Genomic DNA, 22,192 nt, shown 5'->3' on the forward strand with positions numbered 1-22,192 from the left:
TGTCTACCTCTCTCCCTCCCTGTTTGTCTCTCCATCTCGCTTTATTTATCTCCCCTTCCATGTCTGTCTCTCGTTCTTTACCCCTGCTTTCCTCCCTCTATCTCTCCCTCTCTCATTCCATCTCCCCTCCCTCTCTTCATCTCCCTCTTCCCCCAGTCCCTGCCCATTAGCAGTGTATGCCTCCCTCCTACCCCTAGGCAGCCAGGTCTCCAGGGAAGCAAGTGTCAGGGGCCTCTCCAGTCCAAATTACCTTCACCTTGCCACTATGTCAGCCCCTTAGCCATTAGCCATCAAGCATATTTGTTAGCACATAGCCGTTAGCCCCCAGCCAGTAGCCACAAAGCACATTTGATAGCACATAGCCATTAGCCCCCAGCCAGTAGCCACACAGCATATTTGTTAGCACATAGCCGTTAGCCCCCAGCCATTAGCCACAAAGCATATTTGTTAGCACGCAGCCTTTAGCATCCAGTGCTTGTACAATGAAGGACCTACCAGCTGCTACATACTTTAGTGTTCTCTCCGCAATGAAGAGGGATCCTCCCTCACTTTCCCTCCCTGATAACTGAATAAATCATTGTGGGTAATAAATGGCAGAGCTATTTTTCCTGTCGTGGCACGCATCAGGCGTTTATCAGAAACCTTGTTTTCCATGACTGCTGCTGAAAAGTGGAAAATAAATGTCTCATTACATACTATCTATGTAGAGATTTTGGCATGCTAATTTATTTTCTATAACATGTCTCTGTCCTTTATGCAGAAGCTGAGTAGCAGGTTTAGGGGCGTGTTAAATATTGATGGGTTTTGTAAACTCTTGGGGTGTTCTCATATTCATATATTGACATATTAATATATCAGATGCTGCTGGAAAAAAATGCTTTCAGAGTTAGCTTTATCTTGAGGCATCCATCAAATTACAAATTACTGTACATATCAGCTGACAAAATGTATGGCTTTAACACATTTTTATTCGATTGAAGCTGGTTTACTATCTTGAGTAAATAATGCTGCAGGATTAGGCCACATTTCAGGGAGTTGTATGTGTAAACAGATTAAGCCTATTTCTAGACTAAAACGCATTCACTATTCAAAGTGCTTCTTAGTTCAAGACTAGCCCTAATCTGTGTCTGGGAAACCGGCCCTATACGTATTACATCTATCATGTTATTACAGACTATATAACACCATTATATAGGTATTATTAAGGATGTTTCATGCCTCATGGATAGGATAACACTCAATCCACTTGCATACCTACAGTAGGTGATAAAAGGGATGCAGTGTTTTTAAACTTGAAAACAGCCAGTTGAAAAAAGTAAGGTCCCCACTCACCAGCAGTTCCCACAAATCAAACTGAAACGTTTTCTGAATGTGTGATGTTGTAAGCCAGAATGTGATTGTTACAGGAATTTGATACACATTTGCATACATTTTATTTTTAAATCAGCCAGAATTGTGGCCATTGATGGTGAGCAAGGACATTATTTATTATCAACTCATTAAGTATATATAGTTATGTTTCTATTACATAAAAGCCAATAGAAAATGTTTGACAAGTTACTACCATTACCATGTGTAATTTGGACCTTATGAATGGCATTGTTTTTTTATGTGATATGTGCCTATTTCTGTTACATATCCTTACATTTATTCATTCCTTTTGTTTCAGTGCTTGCCTTTGTTTTGTTTTTTACAGTTCCTTTGGACATTTGATTTTGAAGTGCATGCTCCAACCCGTTTCTCCATCAGATCCTTGCTCTGCCATGGCTGTCACGTGCATGGTGACAGAGTGACGTGAGTGTGGTCACCAAGCTTTCTGTTCTCCTCATAGCAGAGGGGTCACACTAAGGACAACCACTTTTGACCTTTCTGTTATACTCATATCAATGGTTAACAAAGTGGTGCTGTTTCTATTGCTAGGACCCCGTTATTGCTGCTTGCAGCTATTTTACATAGCAACAGCTATAAATAGATCTACACTCATTCAAGGGTTCTTCTTTATTTTTACTATTTTCTACATTGTAGAATAATAGTGAAGACATCAAAACTGTAGTAACCCAAAAATTGTTAAACAAATCAAAATATATTTTATATCTGAGATTCTTCAAAGTAGCCACCCTTTGCCTTGATGACAGCTTTGCACACTCTTGGCATTCTCTCAACCAGCTTCACCTGGAATGCTTTTCCAACACTCTTGAAGGAGTTCCCACATATGCTGAGCACTTGTTGGCTGCTTTTCCTTCACTGTGCGGTCCGACTCATCCCAAACCATCACAATTTGGTTGAGGTCGGGGGATTGTGGAGGCCAGGTCATCTGATGCAGCACTCCATCACTCTCCTTCTTGGTAAAATAGCCCTTACACAGCCTGGAGGTGTGTTGGGTCATTGTCCTGTTGAAAAACAAATTATAGTCCCACTAAGCCCAAACCAAATGGGAGGGCGTATTGCTGCAGAATGCTGTGGTAGCCATGCTGGTTAAGTGTGAATTCTAAATCAATCACAAACAGTGTTACCAGCAAAGCACACCCACACCATAACACCTCCTTCTCCATGCTTTACGGTGGGAAATACACATGCGTCTCACAAATACACGGCGGTTGGAGCCAAAAATCTCCAATTGCAGACCAAAGGACAAGTTTCCTCCGGTCTAATGTCCATTGCTCGTGTTTCTTGGCCCAAGCAAGTCTCTTCTTCTTATTTGTGTCCTTTAGTAGTGGTTTCTTTGCAGCAATTTGACCATGAAGGCCTGATTCACAGTCTCCTCTGAACAGTTCATGTTGAGATGTGTCTGTTACTTGAACTCTTTGAAGCATTTATTTGGGCTGCAATTTCTGAGGCTGGTAACTCTAATGAACTTATCATCTGCAGCAGAGGTAACTCTGGGTCTTCCATTCCTGTGGCGGTCCTCATGAGAGCCAGTTTCATCATAGCGCTTGATGATTTTTGCGACTGAAACATTCTTGACATTTTCCGTATTGACTGACCTTCATGTCTTAAAGTAATGATGGACTGTCATTTCTCTTTGCTTATTTGAGCTGTTCTTGCCATAATAGGGACTTGGTCTTTTACCAAATAGGGCTATCTTCTGTATAATCCCCCTACCTTGTCACAACACAACTGATTGGCTCAAATGCATTAAGAAGGATAGAATTTCAACAAATAAAATTTGTACGAGGCACACCTGTTAATTGAAATGCATTCCAGGTGACTACTTCATGAAGCTGGTTGAGAGAATGCCAAGATTGTGCAAAACTGTCATCAAGGCAAAGGGTGGCTATTTGAAGAATCTCAAATATAAAATATATTTTGATTTGTTTAACACTTTTTTGGTTACTACATGATTCCATATGTGTTATTTCATAGTTTTGATTTATTCAATATTATTCTACAATGTAGAAAAAAGAAAAACCCTTGAATGAACTTTTGACCGGTAGTGTATCTACATAGCAATATAATTAGAGCCATAATCGGATGTGAGACATTTGTACATTATTGCTCGCTCTCTCTCTAACTTAAACTCTCTCTAACTTACACTTAGCTAAAACCTAAAAGAAACAGAATATCTATGTGTCAGAGTTCAGGGCCCTATTCTGATGCATACGCAGTTGAAAAGCAACAGAAACTTGAAAGCAACAGACTATCTAAGCGTAAGTTAGAGCAATGTGGAAGTTTCTCATGTTTCTGACAGTCTATAACAGCCACATGTTGGGTCGGAAGTTTACATACATTTAGGTTGGAGTCATTAAAACTCGTTTTTCAACCACTTGTTTACAAACTATAGTTTTGGCAAGTCGGTTAGGACATCTACTTTGTGCATGACACAAGTAATTTTTCCAACAATTGTTTACAGACAGATTATTTCACTTATAATTCACTTTATCACAATTCCAGTGGGTCAGAAGTTTACATACACTAAGTTGACGGTGCCTTTAAACAGCTTGGAAAATTCCAGAAAATTATGTCATGGCTTTAGAAGCTTCTGATAGGCTAATTGACATCATTTGAGTCAATTGGAGGTGTACCTGTGGATGTATTTCAAGGCCTACCTTCAAACTCAGTGCCTCTTTGCTCGACATCATGGGAAAATCAAAAGAAATCAGCCAAGACCTCAGTAAAAAGATTGGAGACCTCCACAAGTCTGGTTCATCCTTGGGAGCAATTTCCAAATGCCTGAAGGTACCACGTTCATCTGTACAAACAATAGTACGCAAGTATAAACACCATGGGACCACGCAGCCGTCATACCTCTCAGGAAGGAGACGCGTTCTGTCTCCTAGAGATGAACGTACTTTGGTGCGAAAAGTGCAAATCAATCCCAGAACAACAGCAAAGGACCTTGTGAAGATGCTGGAGGAAACAGGTACAAAAGTATCTATATCCACAGTAAAACGAGTCCTATATCGACATAACCTGAAAGGCCGCTCAGCAAGGAAGAAGCCACTGCTCCAAAACCACCATAAAAAAGCCAGACTACGGTTTGCAACTGCACATGGGGACAAAGATTGTACTTTTTGGAGAAATGTCCTCTGGTCTGATGAAACAAAAATAGAACTGTTTGGCCATAATGACCATTGTTATGTTTGGAGGAAAAAGGGGATAGCTTGCAAGCCGAAGAACACCATCCCAACCGTGAAGCACGGGGGTGGCAGCATCATGCTGTGGGGGTGCTTTGCTGCAGGAGGGACTGGTGCACTTCACAAAATAGATGGCATCATGAGGAAGGAAAATAATGTGGATATATTGAAGCAACATCTCAAGACATCAGTCAGGAAGTTAAAGCCTGGTCACAAATGGGTCTTCCAAATGGACAATGACCCCAAGCATACTTCCAAAGTTGTGGTAAAGGGGCTTAAGTACAACAAAGTCAAGGTATTGGAGTTGCAATCACAAAGCCCTGACCTCAATCCTATAGAACATTTGTGGGCAGAACTGAAAAAGCGTGTGCGAGGAAGGAGGCCTACAAACCTGATTCAGTTACACCAGCTCTGTCAGGAGGAATGGGCCAAAATTCACCCAACTTATTGTGGGAAGCTTGTGGAAGGCTACCCGAAACGTTTGACCCAAGTTAAACAATTTAAAGGCAATGCTACCAAATACTAATTGAGTGTATGTAAACTTCTGACCCACTGGGAATGTGATGAAAGATATAAAAGCTGAAATAAATCATTCTCTCTACTATTATTCTGACATTTCACATTCTTAAAATAAAGTGGTGATTCTAACTGACTTAAGACAGGGAAGTTTTACTAGGATTAAATGTCAGGAATTGTGAAAGACTGAGGTGTATGTCTAAGGTGTATGTAAACTTCTGACTTCAACTGTACATACAGTACGTCAACTGACATACTGTATAAGCAATGACATGAATCACAAGGTAGAGGCTCAGAGTTTCCCTTAAGGTACTTACAAACAGCGAGCTGTACACTCTAATTGAGTCTGAAGCGGCTTCTCCTTGTCGCCGAAGAAGCATTTAGTTAATTGCTTGTTTAGGACAGAGTGAATCGGCATACAGGCAGCCTCCTCTCTGTAATAACCAGCTGAGAGCACAGGTGGTGTTATTGTTGACAATAACGGGGCATCCCTCCCAAATAGTGACATTCGGGATGCAGCCCCAGTGTCTACCTCAGAGGGCTCAGTACTCAGTGTTCGAGAAACGACCGTGGGACTCGACCGTGAGCGTTCAGTTTGCTCCCCCGGAGCTAAGGTCATAGCGGCAGCATACAACGAGGGTAACGTGGGAACGAACGGCATGTGCCGCGTCACTGATGCTACCACCCCAAGCCAAACACACAAGAGATTGAGTTACTAAACTAAGCTAGAGGGGCGCAATTCTATTTTGATGTTTTCAGATTGTCAGTTCAAGAGATGAATCGACATTAAGGAAAAAGTTCTAAGGAAAAAATGAGTTATTGAATTATTTCAATACAAGTTCATTGAAATATTAATTATTTATATTGACTGGATTAAAATGGAATTGAGCTCAATTACAGCATAATACCATTATGGTTTTACCCAAGTCGCTTACTGAGCCGAACACACATGCATTCACGAGCTTTTAGTAGGATTAGTGTACGGATGCCTGGTGTGACCCCTCACTTATGTTTCTGTGTACTTTATTATTTATTATATATATATTTTAATTTTTTTACTATTTAGATTCACTGTGTTTACAACAAGCATCCATAACTCCTCTACGGCACTACATGGCGGCAACAAAAGCATTAATATTACCTATATTTGACTTCGGCATCTTATGGCGAATGTCAGATCGAATTTGCAAGGTCAAATTTAGCATGTTGGATGATGTGCTTTTGGGTCTTAAGATGACTTGTATTGCATGTATCCTCTATGTAGCTGTTGTGTCATGTTTGTTTGGCGCTAATGGCTATGGGATGAATGCTAGTGTAGTGTAAATGTTCATCGTTACCAGTAATTTATTTTGTTCTATTTGTTTTCCTTATTATTTACTTCCCATTTATGTAAAATACTAAAAAGTGTTTTAGTGTTTCTTAGATCGGAATAGTTAATTTGTTTTAAACCAATCAGATTTTGGAGAGTGAACAGTAGGGATAAACCTAGAAGGAAGATGTGTTAGAGTAGTTATTTTTCCAAGATGTTGAAGTATGTGCAACTTGATATTAGTCCGTCACTAATACTGTTCCCTTTTGTTTCCTTTCAGCCGAGAACTGTCGCAGGGTTTCGAGGAACTGTCCGATATGCCTCAGTCAATGCACATAAAAACAAAGTAAACAACAATGTTCATGTTGTCCAAATGATATGCTGGAAAATGTATTCTGCCAAATCTGCTCTTTGAAATAAACGTACAACTTGTTTATTGTGTTGTTGTACTGTCGGGCAATCATAGAATAAGGAATTACAATACATACCCCCTCTAGTAATTTAATAGGACCTCTATGGGGGCAACCGTAGGTTTGGCACTATTAAGGGTATGCTGTACTAATTAAACGATATAGCATGGAGGACGATATCATTCATAATCTCTATTTTAATTTTTTCTCTCCCCAGGAAATGGGCCGCCATGATGACCTATGGTCTTTATTTTACATGTTGGTGGAATTTGCAGTTGGACAGCTACCATGGCGGAAAATCAAGGACAAGGTAGAGTCACTTCGCTTGTCCACGACAGACCAACTGTATTTCTAGCGAATCGTTAAAGTCAAATAATCAAATAATACGCAAGCTGAACAAAAAACAAGCATTTTCTTTCAACTCTTGACAATGTTAGTAACAATTAAACATTTAATTTAGTAGGTATTTCATTTGTAATATGAGTAGCGCCTCGGAATCAGATAGAAATAAATGCATGTGGCATATCATTTGGTACGCCTCTCGATTCTTTGTATGAAATTGTGCAAAAATATCACAGTGTGTGTTGGCTCCGTCGAAGTGGCATGTAGGATGGTCTAATTTGCCCCTACACCCTTGATCATTTTCACTCCATCAGTTTTCGGCCATTTGTGCATATGGGCAATGGGCAAATGGAAGAGGAAGGGACTGGTTTGGTTTCAGCCACTGAATGACAATTAAATAAAGTAAAACAAATATACAATGTTTTATTCTGTTTTGCGCAGGAGCAAGTTGGGCAGATAAAAGAGCGATATGACCATAGGATGCTGCTGAAACACATGCCTTCAGAGTTCCATATCTTCCTCGACCATGTATTGGGCCTTGACTACTACACCAAGCCGGATTATCAGGTACCTTCGCAGTATAGAGAATAAGGAAAGTACTTTGGAAGTGTTTTGAAATAATCCCACAAACGTCAATTTTTTGACTGGCCACCATCTCACTATTGCTGGGATTTTTTTGTATGCTCATACAAACTGATATGTTGACTTCATCAATGCTTCCTAGTTCTCCCTATGCTATTTCCAATAACATTTTAGTCATTTAGCAGACGCTCTTATCCAGAGCGACTTACAGTTAGTGAGTCTATACATTTGTTTTCAAACTGGCCTCCCGTGGGAATCGAACCCACAACCCTGGCGTTGCAAACGCCATGCTCTACCAACTGAGCTACACGGGAATAACAAAATTGCATCTAAAATGACACCCTATTTCTTATATACTGCACTTCTTTGACCAGAGAGGAAATAGGGTGCCATTTGGACACAACCAGAGTCTCATTTGGAGTTGTTTTCTATATGCTGGTCTGGTCAAGGGAATAGGGTGTATTTAAGGATTAGGGTGCCATTTTGGATGCAACCTAAGTCTGATTTCCTTTATTTCCCAGCTGCTGATGTCGGTGTTTGAGAACAGCATGAAGGAGCGCATCATTACGGAAAATGAGCCGTTTGATTGGGAGAAAGGAGGGACAGACTCCACACAGTCAACCAGCGCCTCCACCCAACCACAGCACAACACACGGCCCACCGTCGCCATGGTGGGGTAAGGAGCCTGATATATTTACCATTAGCATTAAAAGGAGAGTCCACAATTTTACATGATCATACACTGCAGGGCAACTTTCTGCTTGCAATTTATTTAACACTAGAACCGCTGGGCCTCGAGGGATCCCCCTTCAAGATAATGAGCAGTCATTCTGACTGCAACACTCTACCAGTGTAATTCATACATTTCATATATGATATCGTAAAAATTATAATTTGTAATATGTAATATAGTAATATGGTTGTGTTTATAAAATGAAATACAAAATACAAAATCGAATAACACAATAGCATTTTCATAAGTTTTGGTCAGCAAGACACGGTCAAATGATGAAAACATCAGTAGCCTAAACATCATTATAAGCACCAAGTGTACTTGATAAATAGTGAAAATCTGCACAAAAGTAATAATGGCATTGTAATGAACATACAGTGGGGGAAAACATATTTAGTCAGCCACCAATTGTGCAAGTTCTCCCACTTAAAAAGATGAGAGAGGCCTGTAATTTTCATCATAGGTACACGTCAACTATGACAGACAAAATGAGGAAAAAGAATCCAGAAAATCACATTGTAGGATTTTTTATGAATTTATTTGCAAATTATGGTGGAAAATAAGTATTTGGTCAATAACAAAAGTTTCTCAATACTTTGTTATATACCCTTTGTTGGCAATGACACAGGTCAAACGTTTTCTGTAAGTCTTCACAAGGTTTTCACACACTGTTGCTGGTATTTTGGCCCATTCCTCCATGCAGATCTCCTCTAGAGCAGTGATGTTTTGGGGCTGTCGCTGGGCAACACGGACTTTCAACTCCCTCCAAAGATTTTCTATGGGGTTGAGATCTGGCTAGGCCACTCCAGGACCTTGAAATGCTTCTTACGAAGCCACTCCTTCGTTGCCCGGGCGGTGTGTTTGGGATCATTGTCATGCTGAAAGACCCAGCCACGTTTCATCTTCAATGCCCTTGCTGATGGAAGGAGGTTTTCACTCAAAATCTCACGATACATGGCCCAATTCATTCTTTCCTTTACACGGATCAGTCGTCCTGGTCCCTTTGCAGAAAAACAGCCCCAAAGCATGATATTTCCACCCCCATGCTTCACAGTAGGTATGGTGTTCTTTGGATGCAACTCAGCATTCTTTGTCTTCCAAACACGACGAGTTGAGTTTTTACCAAAAAGTTCTATTTTGGTTTCATCTGACCATATGACATTCTCCTAATCCTCTTCTGGATCATCCAAATGCACTCTAGCAAACTTCAGACGGGCCTGGACATGTACTGGCTTAAGCAGGGGGACACGTCTGGCACTGCAGGATTTGAGTCCCTGGCGGCGTAGTGTGTTACTGATGGTAGACTTTGTTACTTTGGTCTCAGCTCTCTGCAGGTCATTCACTAGGTCCCCCCGTGTGGATCTGGGATTTTTGCTCACCGTTCTTGTGATCATTTTGACCCCACGGGGTGAGATATTGCGTGGAGCCCCAGATCGAGGGAGATTATCAGTGGTCTTGTATGTCTTCCATTTCCTAATAATTGCTCCCACAGTTGATTTCTTCAAACCAAGCTGCTTACCTATTGCAGATTCAGTCTTCACAGCCTGGTGCAGGTCTACAATTTTGTTTCTGGTGTCCATTGACAGCTCTTTGGTCTTGGCCATAGTGGAGTTTGGAGTGTGACTGTTTGAGGTTGTGGACAGGTGTCTTTTATACTGATAACAAGTTCAAACAGGTGCCATTAATACAGGTAACGAGTGGAGGACAGAGGAGCCTCTTAAAGAAGAAGTTACAGGTCTGTGAGAGCCAGAAATCTTGCTTGTTTGTAGGTGACCAAATACTTATTTTCCACCATAATTTGCAAATAAATCCATAAAAAATCCTACAATGTGATTTTCTGGATTTTTTTTCCTCAATTTGTCTGTCATAGTTGACGTGTACCTATGATGAAAATTACAGGCCTCTCTCATCTTTTTAAGTGGGAGAACTTGCACAATTGGTGGCTGACTAAATACTTTTTTCCCCACTGTAAGTGTCGATATGACAGCAGTAAAAAATTGTCAATTATTTATACATCGGATACCATGGCGAATTTGTTTCCAGGCATCGCATTCTAGTTTCTTTATCATCAAAACAGATGTAACGCATGATTTCTCTGAAGCAATTCCATGGGGTGTAAACATGGGTGGGCCTTGGTGGACACAGGCCCACCCACTGGGGTGCCAGGCCCTGCCAAGCCCACCCAATCAGATTGAGCAAAAACAAAAAGGAGTATTATAAAAAAAATACTCCTCAGCACCCACCCCTGCCCATCCAAATTTCAGCAGGCCCACCCACCAGCGAATTTCTGGCTACGCCCCTAGGGCCTGATCTCTCAGTGATGACATTTTGTGGTGATAATCAGCCTGTAGCATTGTCACTGGCTTGTTGTATCCAAACGGTGCCGTTCCTTCCTCTCTCCTGTCTCACGTTTCATTTAATGGTGGCGCGGGCACCTGCTGAGTGCGCATCATTCTGGCTTTTTTGCACTTAGGCGTGTAGCTTCACGCTGAGGCTAAGAATCTGAAGAATAATTAGAAATGTCATGATACATTTCTTCCCCACCATCTGAGTCATTTTCATTCAGATCTAGTAGCAGTGCTTACGCAGCATGTGCATCCATTCGTCTTTGTCTTCTTGCCATTGTAAATTACGCACGCTCTCACTGTGTACTCCAAGTAGGCCAGAGTAGACTTATGAGACTGCTTGGATTTGGTGGACTGATAAGGGTACATACCATTTTCAGATTATATAATTAGAATATACCAATACAATAGAATGGCCCGCCCTGTTCTTCATTCACAATTGGTAATTACATAATTATGGTTCGTTCACTTCCCTTCACTCATCAACTCACCCATTCTCCCCCTTTCTCCCCCATCATCATTTACCTAATTTATTTAATCTGTTGGTATAAGTGTGAAATTAGTTTCGTTCGGTATAGGTTAGGTTCAATTTCGAGACAGTTATCGGGGTGATTATCAACTGGGCACGGCACCTTCCACTGTCGAGAGAAGGAGGGGCAACAGGGAAAACCATTCAAAAAATGTGATGCCCTCCTAAAACGGGTTATAACTCCAGTTCTGTTTGTGATATGAACATTCTAACAACGGCAGTGTGTTATATAGACTTATTTAGGAAAAGTGAAGGACGGAGGGGGGCATGGCTTTAAAAATGGCAGCGTAATACAAAAAGTATATTAATGAGCAGTCAAAATGACTGCTTTAGCAGTTCTAGTGTTAACAGGGACAGTGCCCATTAATCAACATTTCAGTGTTCACATCAATGTAAATGTGCCAGCTGAATTGCCCTCCCTTGAGGCCTGCCCACATGGGAAGAGCCAATAGAGGCAGTCTTGGCAGATTCACATTTTGTAGTTGTTGATTTTTGTAAGCAGAACATTTCCCCATTGTGTATGAGGATGTCATATTTCTGCGTCTCCCTTTAATCCTAGAGTCTTTTTCACCAGTTGGCTGTCTTTGACCCTTGACATTTACAGTATCAATACACAAGGGATTGGTACAATATATTAGATCCTGAATGTTCCACAACGTGATAAAATAGGGTGCAGTTACAGTGCTCTATTTTTAATCTCAGTCTTTTATACATCTTTCGTGGGAGCTATTATTTGACTCACTCACCCAAATGTATCCTTTTGAAGTTCTCTCTCGCTCGCTCTCTCTCTCTCTCTGATGACTGTCTTGTTTGAAGCTCTTTACTGTTCAGCCCGCCTAGACACACACACACTTTCAGACACACACACACATACACACTACACACAGCTGCATGACTTCCCTGCGAACACAACATCCTTATCTCTGGAGACATCATTAGTGTTTTGGTCGTTGTCACACACTGAGACTCTGTCCATAATGGCACCCTATTCCCTATGTAGTGCACTTTGACCAGGACCCATAGGCCTCTCGTCAAAGGTAGTGCACTATGTAAGGAATAGGGCAAATGAACAGAGAGCGATAACAGGTTTTGTGTCCATCAGTATTGCTGTCACACCTCGAGACTACTGCTACACTGCTCATCCAAACCCTTTGAAATGCATGATATTGAATTCTAAACTAGGCTGTAAAAGGCATTTGATATACCAGTTTACAATTAATGTCTCACTGAATAAATAAATATGTAAATAGATGTTTACTGAACATTGAGGGTTGCCTGTAAAAAGTGCATTAATTAAGTGCATGCATAATTCAGGAAATGCAAAGAAAATAAAAAATAGAGTAGGGCTGCAACAAAAACCTGCACACCCAGTGGACATAGGTGTTATATACATGTATTTATAATATACATTTATATTATTACATACATTATGTACATCATTGGGCCACCGCTGCTCTTAATCAACTGATTTAACCTGAACCCATCCCCCCACTCCCACCCATCTTCTCCACCAGAGCCCTCAACACCCCGGTGCCCGGAGACCTCCAGAGGGAGAACACGGAGAACGTGCTCCAGGACGAGCACCTCAGCGACCAGGAGAACGCCCCTCCGGCCCTGCCCCCTGGTGGGAGCCGCCAGGGGGGCGAGGGCGGAGGAGGGGGCGGTGGCCAGACACCCGCAAAGGGTGAGGGATGGGAGGACACCGACTTCAACCGCAACAAACTCAGGATCAGCCTGGGCAAGGTGGGTAGGGGAGGAGGGGGAGGAATGAGGGGAAGGAGGACACAAAATTGTACTGTATGGCCTGGTCTCACCACAATGGCCCGTAGATGGATGAATGGCCTTGATGTAGATGTTGTTCTAGCGTAGCTTAAACTGTTTGTTGATACAGTATGTTTAGTATGAAAAATATGGGCTGGTTGGCTGGGTAGAGGATGATAGACGGACAGACAGATACACAGACAGAGATAGACATCCAGACAGACGATGTGTACACTAGACAGAAGGCCTACCCTTTGAACTCCTAGCAGTGGTAATAGACACACTTTAGAATGAATTACTGTCTCTCCTTTCCCGTCTCTTCCCCTCCTCTCCACTCTGTGTCTGCAGGGGGCCCAGGAGGGGGATGAACCCAGTAGAGGGGCCTGTCCCATGTCTCCGTGCCGGGCCGGAGGGGCCCACGAGTCCCCCAGTGGCCAGGTGCGCTCCCTCCGGTACCGCCGCATCAACAGTCCCGAGTCAGACCGCATGTCGGCCGCTGATGGGAGGGGCGTCGACGGCTACTGCCAAAGGTGACCACTACAAACCAGCTCTAGTATTAGTTACAGACCTGTACTAGCTTTTAGTATAGTAGTATTTAAGTATAGTAGTTAACCAGAAAGTACATTTGTACTAAAATACATTTAGTATTGTACTTAACTACATTAAAGTCTCTTGGGCGTTCCAGGAAAGTCCCATTGGTTAGGGTCTGTGAAACTGCTATAAGCCTATCTATTATAGACCTCCACTTTATATTATGCTTCAATACTCAATATGTGTGTTCATTTGTTTGTGCGTGCTTGTGTGTCTATGTGCACTTGTACGTTCTCGTGCTTGTACCTGTGTGTGTGTGTGTACATATCTGTGTGCCACAGTATCAGGTCCCGCATGGACATCCTGGGCTCGCCCTCGCGCCACCTGTACTCGTCCCAACCGGCCATGATGCTGTCTGTGGACGGCGGCCTGCAGCGCGGGCGGCACGGCGAGGGCTCGGTGGCGTCCGTGGACCAGGAAGCCCACAGTAACGCCTTTATCAGATCGGTGCCGCTGGCAGAGGAGGAAGACTTTGATAGCAAGGAGTGGGTGATCATCGACAAGGAGACGGAGCTGAGGGACTTCCAGCCCACCACGTCGGGCACCACCGATGAGGAGCCTGAGGAGCTGAGGCCCCTGGAGGAGGGAGAGGAGAGGAGGAGGCTGCGGGGAGGAGGTGGGCCTGGAGGTTTTATGTACATTCAATGAAGTGCAGTTCCGAGTGGCGCAGTGGTCTAAGGCACTGCATCGCAGTGCTAGCTGTGCCACTAGAGATCCTGGTTCGAATCCAGGCTCTGTCGCACAATTGGCCCAGCGTCGTCCAGGGTAGGGTAGGGAATGGCCGGCAGGGATGTAGCTCAGTTGGTAGAGCATGGCGTTTGCAACGCCAGGGTTGTGGGTTTAATTCCCACGGGGGGCCAGTATGAAAAATAAAAAAATAATGTATGCACTCACTCTGGATAGGAGCGTCTGCTAAATGACTAAAATGTAAATGTGCAATTTCAGTCAGTTCTACTTTGTTAAGTTCTGTTGTATTCAGTTCTGTTTTATTCTGTACAAGTTGTGTTGACGATGCTGCTCATCTCTCCTCTGACATTAAAATATTGTTTGACGTTTGACTTAAACCGGCAAAAGCTTTTCACACTATTGAGCAGAACCAAACCATTTGTACTGAGCTGACCTGGTTATGCATCCACCACATTTGCTGGAACCGTGCTGAAAAGGACAATGTGAAAATGTAATATTCAAGCCATCACAGTTTGGTTCGGGTTGGCACGGGTCGTGTGAAAAGGGTACTAGATTCCTAACCAATCCTTTGTTCTAGGGGCGGAGATGGTGGTGCGGCCCAAGACGACCCACACAACCAACAGCAGCCGGGGCATGCTCACGCTCACCGAGGAGGAAGCCTCCAGACGAAGTGGGGGAAGCCCCGCCATGTCGCCCTGTCACTCACTCCCGTCGGGCCGTCTCATTGGACCCCAAAGACCGGTAAGAGACCGGGCCGACCTATCGGTGGAGGGAGGCTTCTCTCCTTGCATGTTCATGGGAGTCGGCTCAGAGCTGGGTCGCCTGCTGCACAGTGCAACTGATCTTTAGATGATATGGATGAGACCCACCTAAGCGGTGGGTGTTGTTGTTGATCTATCCAGATTATGTAAAGATGAGCAGTTCGGTGCCCCCTCTGGTCGGGATGTCCATTAACATGCAGTGCTAAACCTGGGGGTAGGGTTAAGCCTAGGGTTGCAAAATACTGATAACTCTCCCAAAATTACCAGTTTTTCCAGAAATCTCAGTTGGAAGATTCCCAGATTTCCTGCTTATTTCTTTCTAATTCCAGGAATCTTTCTGGGAAACCTTGGAATTTTGCAACCCTAGAATTTTGCAAACCAGTGGGAAGTGAATACCTTGACGGGGAGCAACCATTATTAACGCAGCCATTTTAGTGTCATTCACACTGTCATTGGTGTAACATAGCCTAATGCCAGTGTAAAGAGAGAAAAAGTGCATTTTTCTGTGTCAGTAGGCCCAAATTGTTCCTTTCCATGACTTTTGGTTTTAACCATTGTATTTGTAATGCTAAGGTATGAATGGGAGACGTGGCTTGATGTAGCATTACATATTATAATTATTGAACAGTTTATGCTTTTTGGGTGAGATGGTGGCATGAGTAGGGTCATTTTGACAGTCATCCCCAATGTATTTCTACAATATTTTCTCAATAGATTTCTCAATTAGTCCACAAGAGCATTTTCTCATAGTGCAGTTCTGGCAAATGCCCGATGGGCTGGTCCATACACCTGGCAGATTCCTGTTCCCAGTCCGTCCCTGTATTCGGGTTTACATTTGTCAGGGTTGCACTGCATTTGATGCCCTCGTTATGACATACTGACTGATGAAACAAAATATACGCATACATGATGACACATATCCCACCGCTGCCACCAAATGTGATTAAGCTGGCCGTTACCTCATACACAAAATAAAATATGGGGACTGATCAAGTTTTTTAGGTGAAATATAGAGGAAATTCAGCAATTCTTGGAGAAAAATTGAAGTTGATAAAATGTTTATTTATTGTTAAAACCAGTGCGTTTCAGCCCGTAGCTTCCATTAGGGTTTCAGTTCTTTAGGGGTCTTATAGGTGAGAATGTTCTGTCATTCTCAGTATGAAAACGTGCAATCATACACATATTTTGCCCAACAGGGATATATTTATTTATTTTTTGTCACATGTTACACTTTAAACTCTGAAATACAGTTTTCTAGACAAATATGTGTCAAGAAACAGGCATTTAAGTATGAACCAAATACACAGACATGAGCATTTCAAAGAGATTCATAAATGCTTTGAGCTTTTGAAAACAATCACTGGTTGGCATATAGCACAGGTGTCAAACATACCGCCCACAGGCCGGATCCGGCCTGCAAGGAGGTCCAATCCGGCCCGCGGGTGGTAATGGACCTACATTTATAAATGTTCTTGACTGTGTCCAACTCACTAATAATCATCTAATTGAAAGCTAGACAGTCAGGGAGCATCGAAAAGTACCAAAATGATGGATAGATGACTATGTTTTGAGTTTGACACCCCTGGTTGAATGAAGATCATGATGAGTTGATTATTGGAAACAGGTATGTTAGTGCTGGGTTGGGGAAAACGCCTGCACATCCAGTAGCTCCCTAGAGTTGGAGAACCCTGATTTACATAACAAACTGTGCATGCTGAAAAGAAAACATAACGTGTGAATGTTTATGCAATGATTATGAACGTGTCATACATTGCTTACTAAGTCCTACTGTATATGTCTAGTGGGAGGCCCACACACATACTGTAAGGACAGTAACACAGTTTTTTTTATTTCCCTGCGCCCAACACTAGAGGGTGCCACAACTCATCCCTGTGCTCAAAACATCCTAACTCAGAGCAGAGTATGTACACTATATATAAAAAAAAGCATGTGGACACCCCTTCAAATTAGTGGATTTGGCTATTTCAGCCACACCCATTGGTGACAGGTGTATAAAATCGAGTACGCAGCCATGCAATCTCCATAGACAAACACTGGCAGTAGAATGGCCTTACTGAAGAGATCAGTGACTTTCAACGTGGCACCGTCATAAGATGCCACCTTTCCAACAAGTCAGTTCGTCAAATTTCTGCCCTGCTAGAGCTGTCCCGGTCAACTGTAAGTGCTATTATTGTGAAGTGGAAGCGTCTAGGAGCAACAACGGCTCAGCCACGAAGTGGTAGGCCACACAAGCTCACAGAACGGGACCGCAGAGTGCTGAAGCGCGTAGCACGTAAAAATCAACTGTCCTCGGTTGCAACACTCACTACCGAGTTCCAAACTGCCTCTGGAAGCAACGTCACCACAATAACTGTGTGTCGGGCGCAGCCGCACACAAGCCTAAGATCACCATGCGCAATGCCAAGTATGGGCTGGAGTGGTGTAAAGCTCGCCGCCATTGGACTCTGGAGCAGTGGAAACACGTTCTCTGGAGTGACGAATCACGCTTCACCATCTGGCAGGCCCCTTAGTTCCAGTGAAGGGAAATCTTAACGCTACAGCATACAATTACTTTCTAGACATTTCTGTGCTTTCAACTTTGTGGCAACAGTTTGGGGAAGGGCTTTTCCTGTTTCAGCATGACAATGCCCCCATGCACAATCGAGGTCCATACAGAAATGGTTTGTCGAGATCGGTGTGGAAGAACTTGACTGGCCTGCACAGAGCCCTGACCTCAACCCCATCAAACACCTTTAGGATGAATTGGAACGCCAACTGCCAGTCAGGCCTAATCGCCCAACCTGACAGAGCTTGAGAGGATCTGCAGAGAAGAATGGGAGAAACTTCCCTAGGGCGCGATGGGACAAGGACATCCCAGCTGGCCAAATGCTCTCATAACCTGGACGACACTGGGCCAATTGTGCGCCGCCTCATGGGTCTCCCGGTCGCGGCCGGCTGCGACACAGCCCGGGATCGAACACGGATCTGTAGTGACGCCTTTAGCACAGCTCAGTTTTTTTTTTTTTATAAATTAGCAAAAATGTCTAAAAAACAGTTTTTGCTTTGACATTATGGGGTATTGTGTGTAGATCGATGACTTGGAAAAAACAATTTAATACATTTTAGAATAAGGCTCTTTTTTATTAAGTTGCTCATCATAACATAATGTTAAAATTAGGTAAAGTAAAACTTTCACTAAGTTACACTACCCAAAAGTGACTAATTTCATGGAATTTCATTACCTCAATTGAGTAGAATTGAAATAGAGTTTAAATGCGCTGTGGAAGAATGCCTTTTCAAATATTTTGTTTTAATTTTGGAGATACTTGAACATGCATTTGACCCACCCAAGGATGGAGCAAATCCTTGTTCTTTGAAAACGGAAATCAACGTTGTTTTTATTATTTTTATTGAACATAATACGCACACCCAAACTATTTTGTGTACAAATCCAAAACTTCACACAACAGGCTTAATTAAAGTCACCTTTTGTAAGGTTTCCTTTTGTTAAAATTTGGTTTTCTGGTTAAAGCGAAGTCAGATAATCAGATTTCAACCGCATCTTTGTCATGGTGACATCAACAACCCTGGGAAAAATGCAGCCTATTTAGGTTTTGTTGAACCAACATCAGATTACAACCAGGTGCAAAAAGACATGTAATAAAAACCTGACCATAATGTCTCAAAATCCTTTAGTCTGATGTCTTTTCAACCAATTATACCCACTGCAATCTCTTCAATTGGAATAAAAAGACATCAACTAGCTCAGATCATATCAAAACTGATTAAAAGCTAATTTCCTGCAATTCTACCATGGGGCAGACTGAAACATTTGCAGTTTTATAACAAATGTAATTCTATTCTATACATTTTCCCATGAGGCTGAGAGAACATTTTCCTGTTTTAAAGCTAATTTTCGGCAATTCTACACATTTTGCCATGGTTTAGGACGTGTTTATATGCTATCTGGGGGGGGGGGCCCCAACTGACGTGTTCATAAAATGCTATCTGGGGGGCCCCAACCGACGTGTTCATATGTTTTTTTGTGGGGGACCCCCTGGAGGTTGGGGCCCCAGGGCATGTGCCCTGCATGCCCGTTCGGTAATCCGGCCCTGGGAAAGGCACCATAATTTGGTTGTTATCTGGTCAGATGATTTCAACTATTTAAAGACGTTAAAAATATGTCTAAAAACATTTATAATCAGAACACAACTTGACGTCAACTAGTTTTTCCCACTGGCTTAGATTACAATTTAAAATATTGTTGACCTTGTTGCCCTGCCTAAAAACCTTTGAACAAGAAATCTTACAGATTGTTTCATTAATACACATTACCCACCATCCATGTACCACTAGGGTCCTTTAGCACTGCATCAATTAGAAACCAGTCCTGAAGCACTCTTGTATTATGCAGGTCTGCGTACCATCTAATCAAGTTTACATTTTATGCCTATTTAACCTTCAAATAGGTTTTGTAAGTGTATTTTTCTGACTGTTACAGTATGTCCATGAAATATTTTAAAGAATATGTTTTGCACAGGAGTTTGGTACAAATAAAAACCTGCATACACAAGGGGCCTTCAAAACCACAAGGCCAGTTCACCCATTCCCTGTGCCAATTGTATTTCCTTGTCATGGATTACTGTAAAAGAAAACAAAAATGTTGATTTTCTTACCTCACCAATCACGTTTTACCAGCCTTATTTGTGATTTCACCGCAAGTGCCTAGTACGGCAGGCCTCGCTATCGCAAACATGATCAAGGACCCTCGTTTTATTTGCCTTGCGACCTCTTCCTTGACATAACTGATGCATTTGCTCAACCTATCACTTAAAAGTACAGTATGTCAAGTTGCACTCACCTGAGGAGAAAAGCGAGGGGTGCCATGGGAACAACAAGCGAAGAAATAAAGTGGTGTTTTGGGGTAAGCACAGTTTAGGATAGTCCTTACTTCTGTTGTTTTTTTCCTAATTCGTTTCTGTTCCGAACTCCTTTTTTTGTTGAGCCATATCTATCCCGTTTTTCTTCGTCGTGTGTTTGTGTTTTCGTGTGCTTGATGACACCATCTATATTTTGTGTTATTCATTTAGCATTTTCCAATGGTGTAATGAACTTTGATCGTGTCCAGGCATTTTCCCAGGTTCAATGTGTTTACATACTAGAAGAACATGTGCAGTACTTGTGTGTTTTTTAACGGTATTGTTGGGGAATGTGTGCACTGTGCCTCGATTATGAGATAGACGGAAACCTACTGTCATTTGCTTCCAATCTGGCAACCCACTTAAGTGTTTTGTAGAATACTGTCTTCTATCATTTTAACATACTGTAACACCTCTGCTGTAATGGCAACCCTAGCTACAACCATAGAGAGTCTTCCTCTCCCTGTTTCTCTCTGGACTACATCAGAGAACCCTTATAGCATGCACACAGGGAAGGAGAGATGTATGACAATATATGTTCCAATACTCTATATGGATCCCTTTCCTTGTCTCCTTCTTTTCCCTCTTATCAACTGACCTGAATGGTACTGGATAGTTGAGAGCCCAAGCCTATAACTCTCAACTATCTAATCCTTTTAGATCACTGGTGAGGAAGGGTAAGAAGACGAGGAAATGAAGCTGTTTCAGTAGTATTGGGACGTGGTCCAATACTAGTCTATAGTCTGTTAGCATGACCTGGTTGTCCCTCCCTCTTCCATCCTAATGCCCCTCCTTCTGTTTTCTGATTGGTCTCTTCTGCAGCTGGAGGATGACAGGCACCACCCGAGGCCCAATCAGCTGCGGAGGCTGGCCTCCTACGTCTTCTCATCATCCACGCTGGAGACGGAGCAGTACCCGCACCCCGGAGGGTCCTTCATCCAGCGGAGCCGCTCGGCCGAGAGCAGCCCCGCCCACATGAACACTTCCACGCACAGGCGCCACGCTCCCCTGCAGTGCCCGGGCAGCCCGCGGAGCAGGCACTCAGTCCTGAACGTGTCGCGCACGCAAATCCAGCAATTGCTGGCGAAGCTCATGAACAAGAACGCGAGCTGAGGGAGGGGCACTCTGCATGCTAAAATGCATTAGCGTATACTCGTACACACCCATTATGTACATACACAGGGACATACTCATGTACACACACGCAGTTTGTAACCCAAAGAGCCATATTTTGGCGGGTTGGTTAGAACACAAACACATGCACGCTTGCACACACATACACACCTTCTCTCTTTCAGACACACGCAAACATGCTGAACTAAAACACATCGTTCAAACAACTCACTTTAATGTAACTCACTTTGAAAAAGTGAATAGCAAGAGAAGAAAAGTGCTGAGGGCAAAACATTTTTCACGCAGTAAACTCTTTAAAGCCTGCTCCTTGCACAGTCAGAGTTGCACGTGCCACAAAAATATACACAATTTGAGTAAAAAGGGGTGGAAGTGGAAACTTGAGGTTTCTTCATAATTTAATGGTGCCGTGAGGAGGAGGAGTCACAATACCGGGACTGTTAAGAGGCTGTTCAACTACATCGCGTTCTTCTTTTTCCATTCTTGCTGAAGGCTTGAGGGATTGTCGTCGACTGCAGGTCATGTCGGTGATGCGTACGTAAAGGAATTCAATAACGCTTTCGGTAACACTTTACTTAAAGGGGCAATCTGTAGTTCAAACAATAACAAGGTGGAGATCCCACCACTGTTTTGGTAAACAGCTGAGGGATGGGGATGGAGAGCTATTCTTGAATTCATAGACAGAGCTATGGATGCAAGGAATGAAGATCCATGATATCAAACTTATAGTTGTAACCATTTTTTGATGCATTGTTTACAAACAATGGAGTAAACCAAGCTTATATTTTGGCTTCTGATGGGTTACGACAGTTGAACTAAGCTCATTAGGCATTTCTAAGTTATATTCTTTAAGAATAAATGGGTATATATTAAAATTGATGTACCAATCGCAGATTGCCATGGGTATAATGCATTATGATGAGGTTATAACCCAATGTAAGTCATTATAATGGCTCATACATGCTTATAACAGGTAATAAAGCTTTATACCTGCAAGCATTA

The 22,192-nt window shown here is 42.7% G+C and overlaps 1 protein-coding gene across 1 annotated transcript in view; it reads left to right on the forward strand.

Moving 5' to 3' along the window:
- LOC123493116 (tau-tubulin kinase 1-like) overlaps positions 1 to 22,192 on the forward strand; it is a 54,594-nt gene that overhangs the window by 17,392 nt on the left and 15,010 nt on the right. Inside the window, exons 7-14 of the mRNA XM_045227044.1 lie at positions 6,680 to 6,745; positions 7,027 to 7,119; positions 7,593 to 7,718; positions 8,255 to 8,409; positions 12,855 to 13,083; positions 13,450 to 13,631; positions 13,974 to 14,308; positions 14,957 to 15,120. Coding sequence (XP_045082979.1) covers positions 6,680 to 6,745; positions 7,027 to 7,119; positions 7,593 to 7,718; positions 8,255 to 8,409; positions 12,855 to 13,083; positions 13,450 to 13,631; positions 13,974 to 14,308; positions 14,957 to 15,120 — 1,350 coding nt within the window. The remainder of the gene's footprint in view (positions 1 to 6,679; positions 6,746 to 7,026; positions 7,120 to 7,592; positions 7,719 to 8,254; positions 8,410 to 12,854; positions 13,084 to 13,449; positions 13,632 to 13,973; positions 14,309 to 14,956; positions 15,121 to 22,192) is intronic.

Source organism: Coregonus clupeaformis, chromosome 18, assembly GCF_020615455.1.
Source record: "Coregonus clupeaformis isolate EN_2021a chromosome 18, ASM2061545v1, whole genome shotgun sequence".
In the NCBI taxonomy this organism is placed as follows: domain Eukaryota; kingdom Metazoa; phylum Chordata; class Actinopteri; order Salmoniformes; family Salmonidae; genus Coregonus; species Coregonus clupeaformis.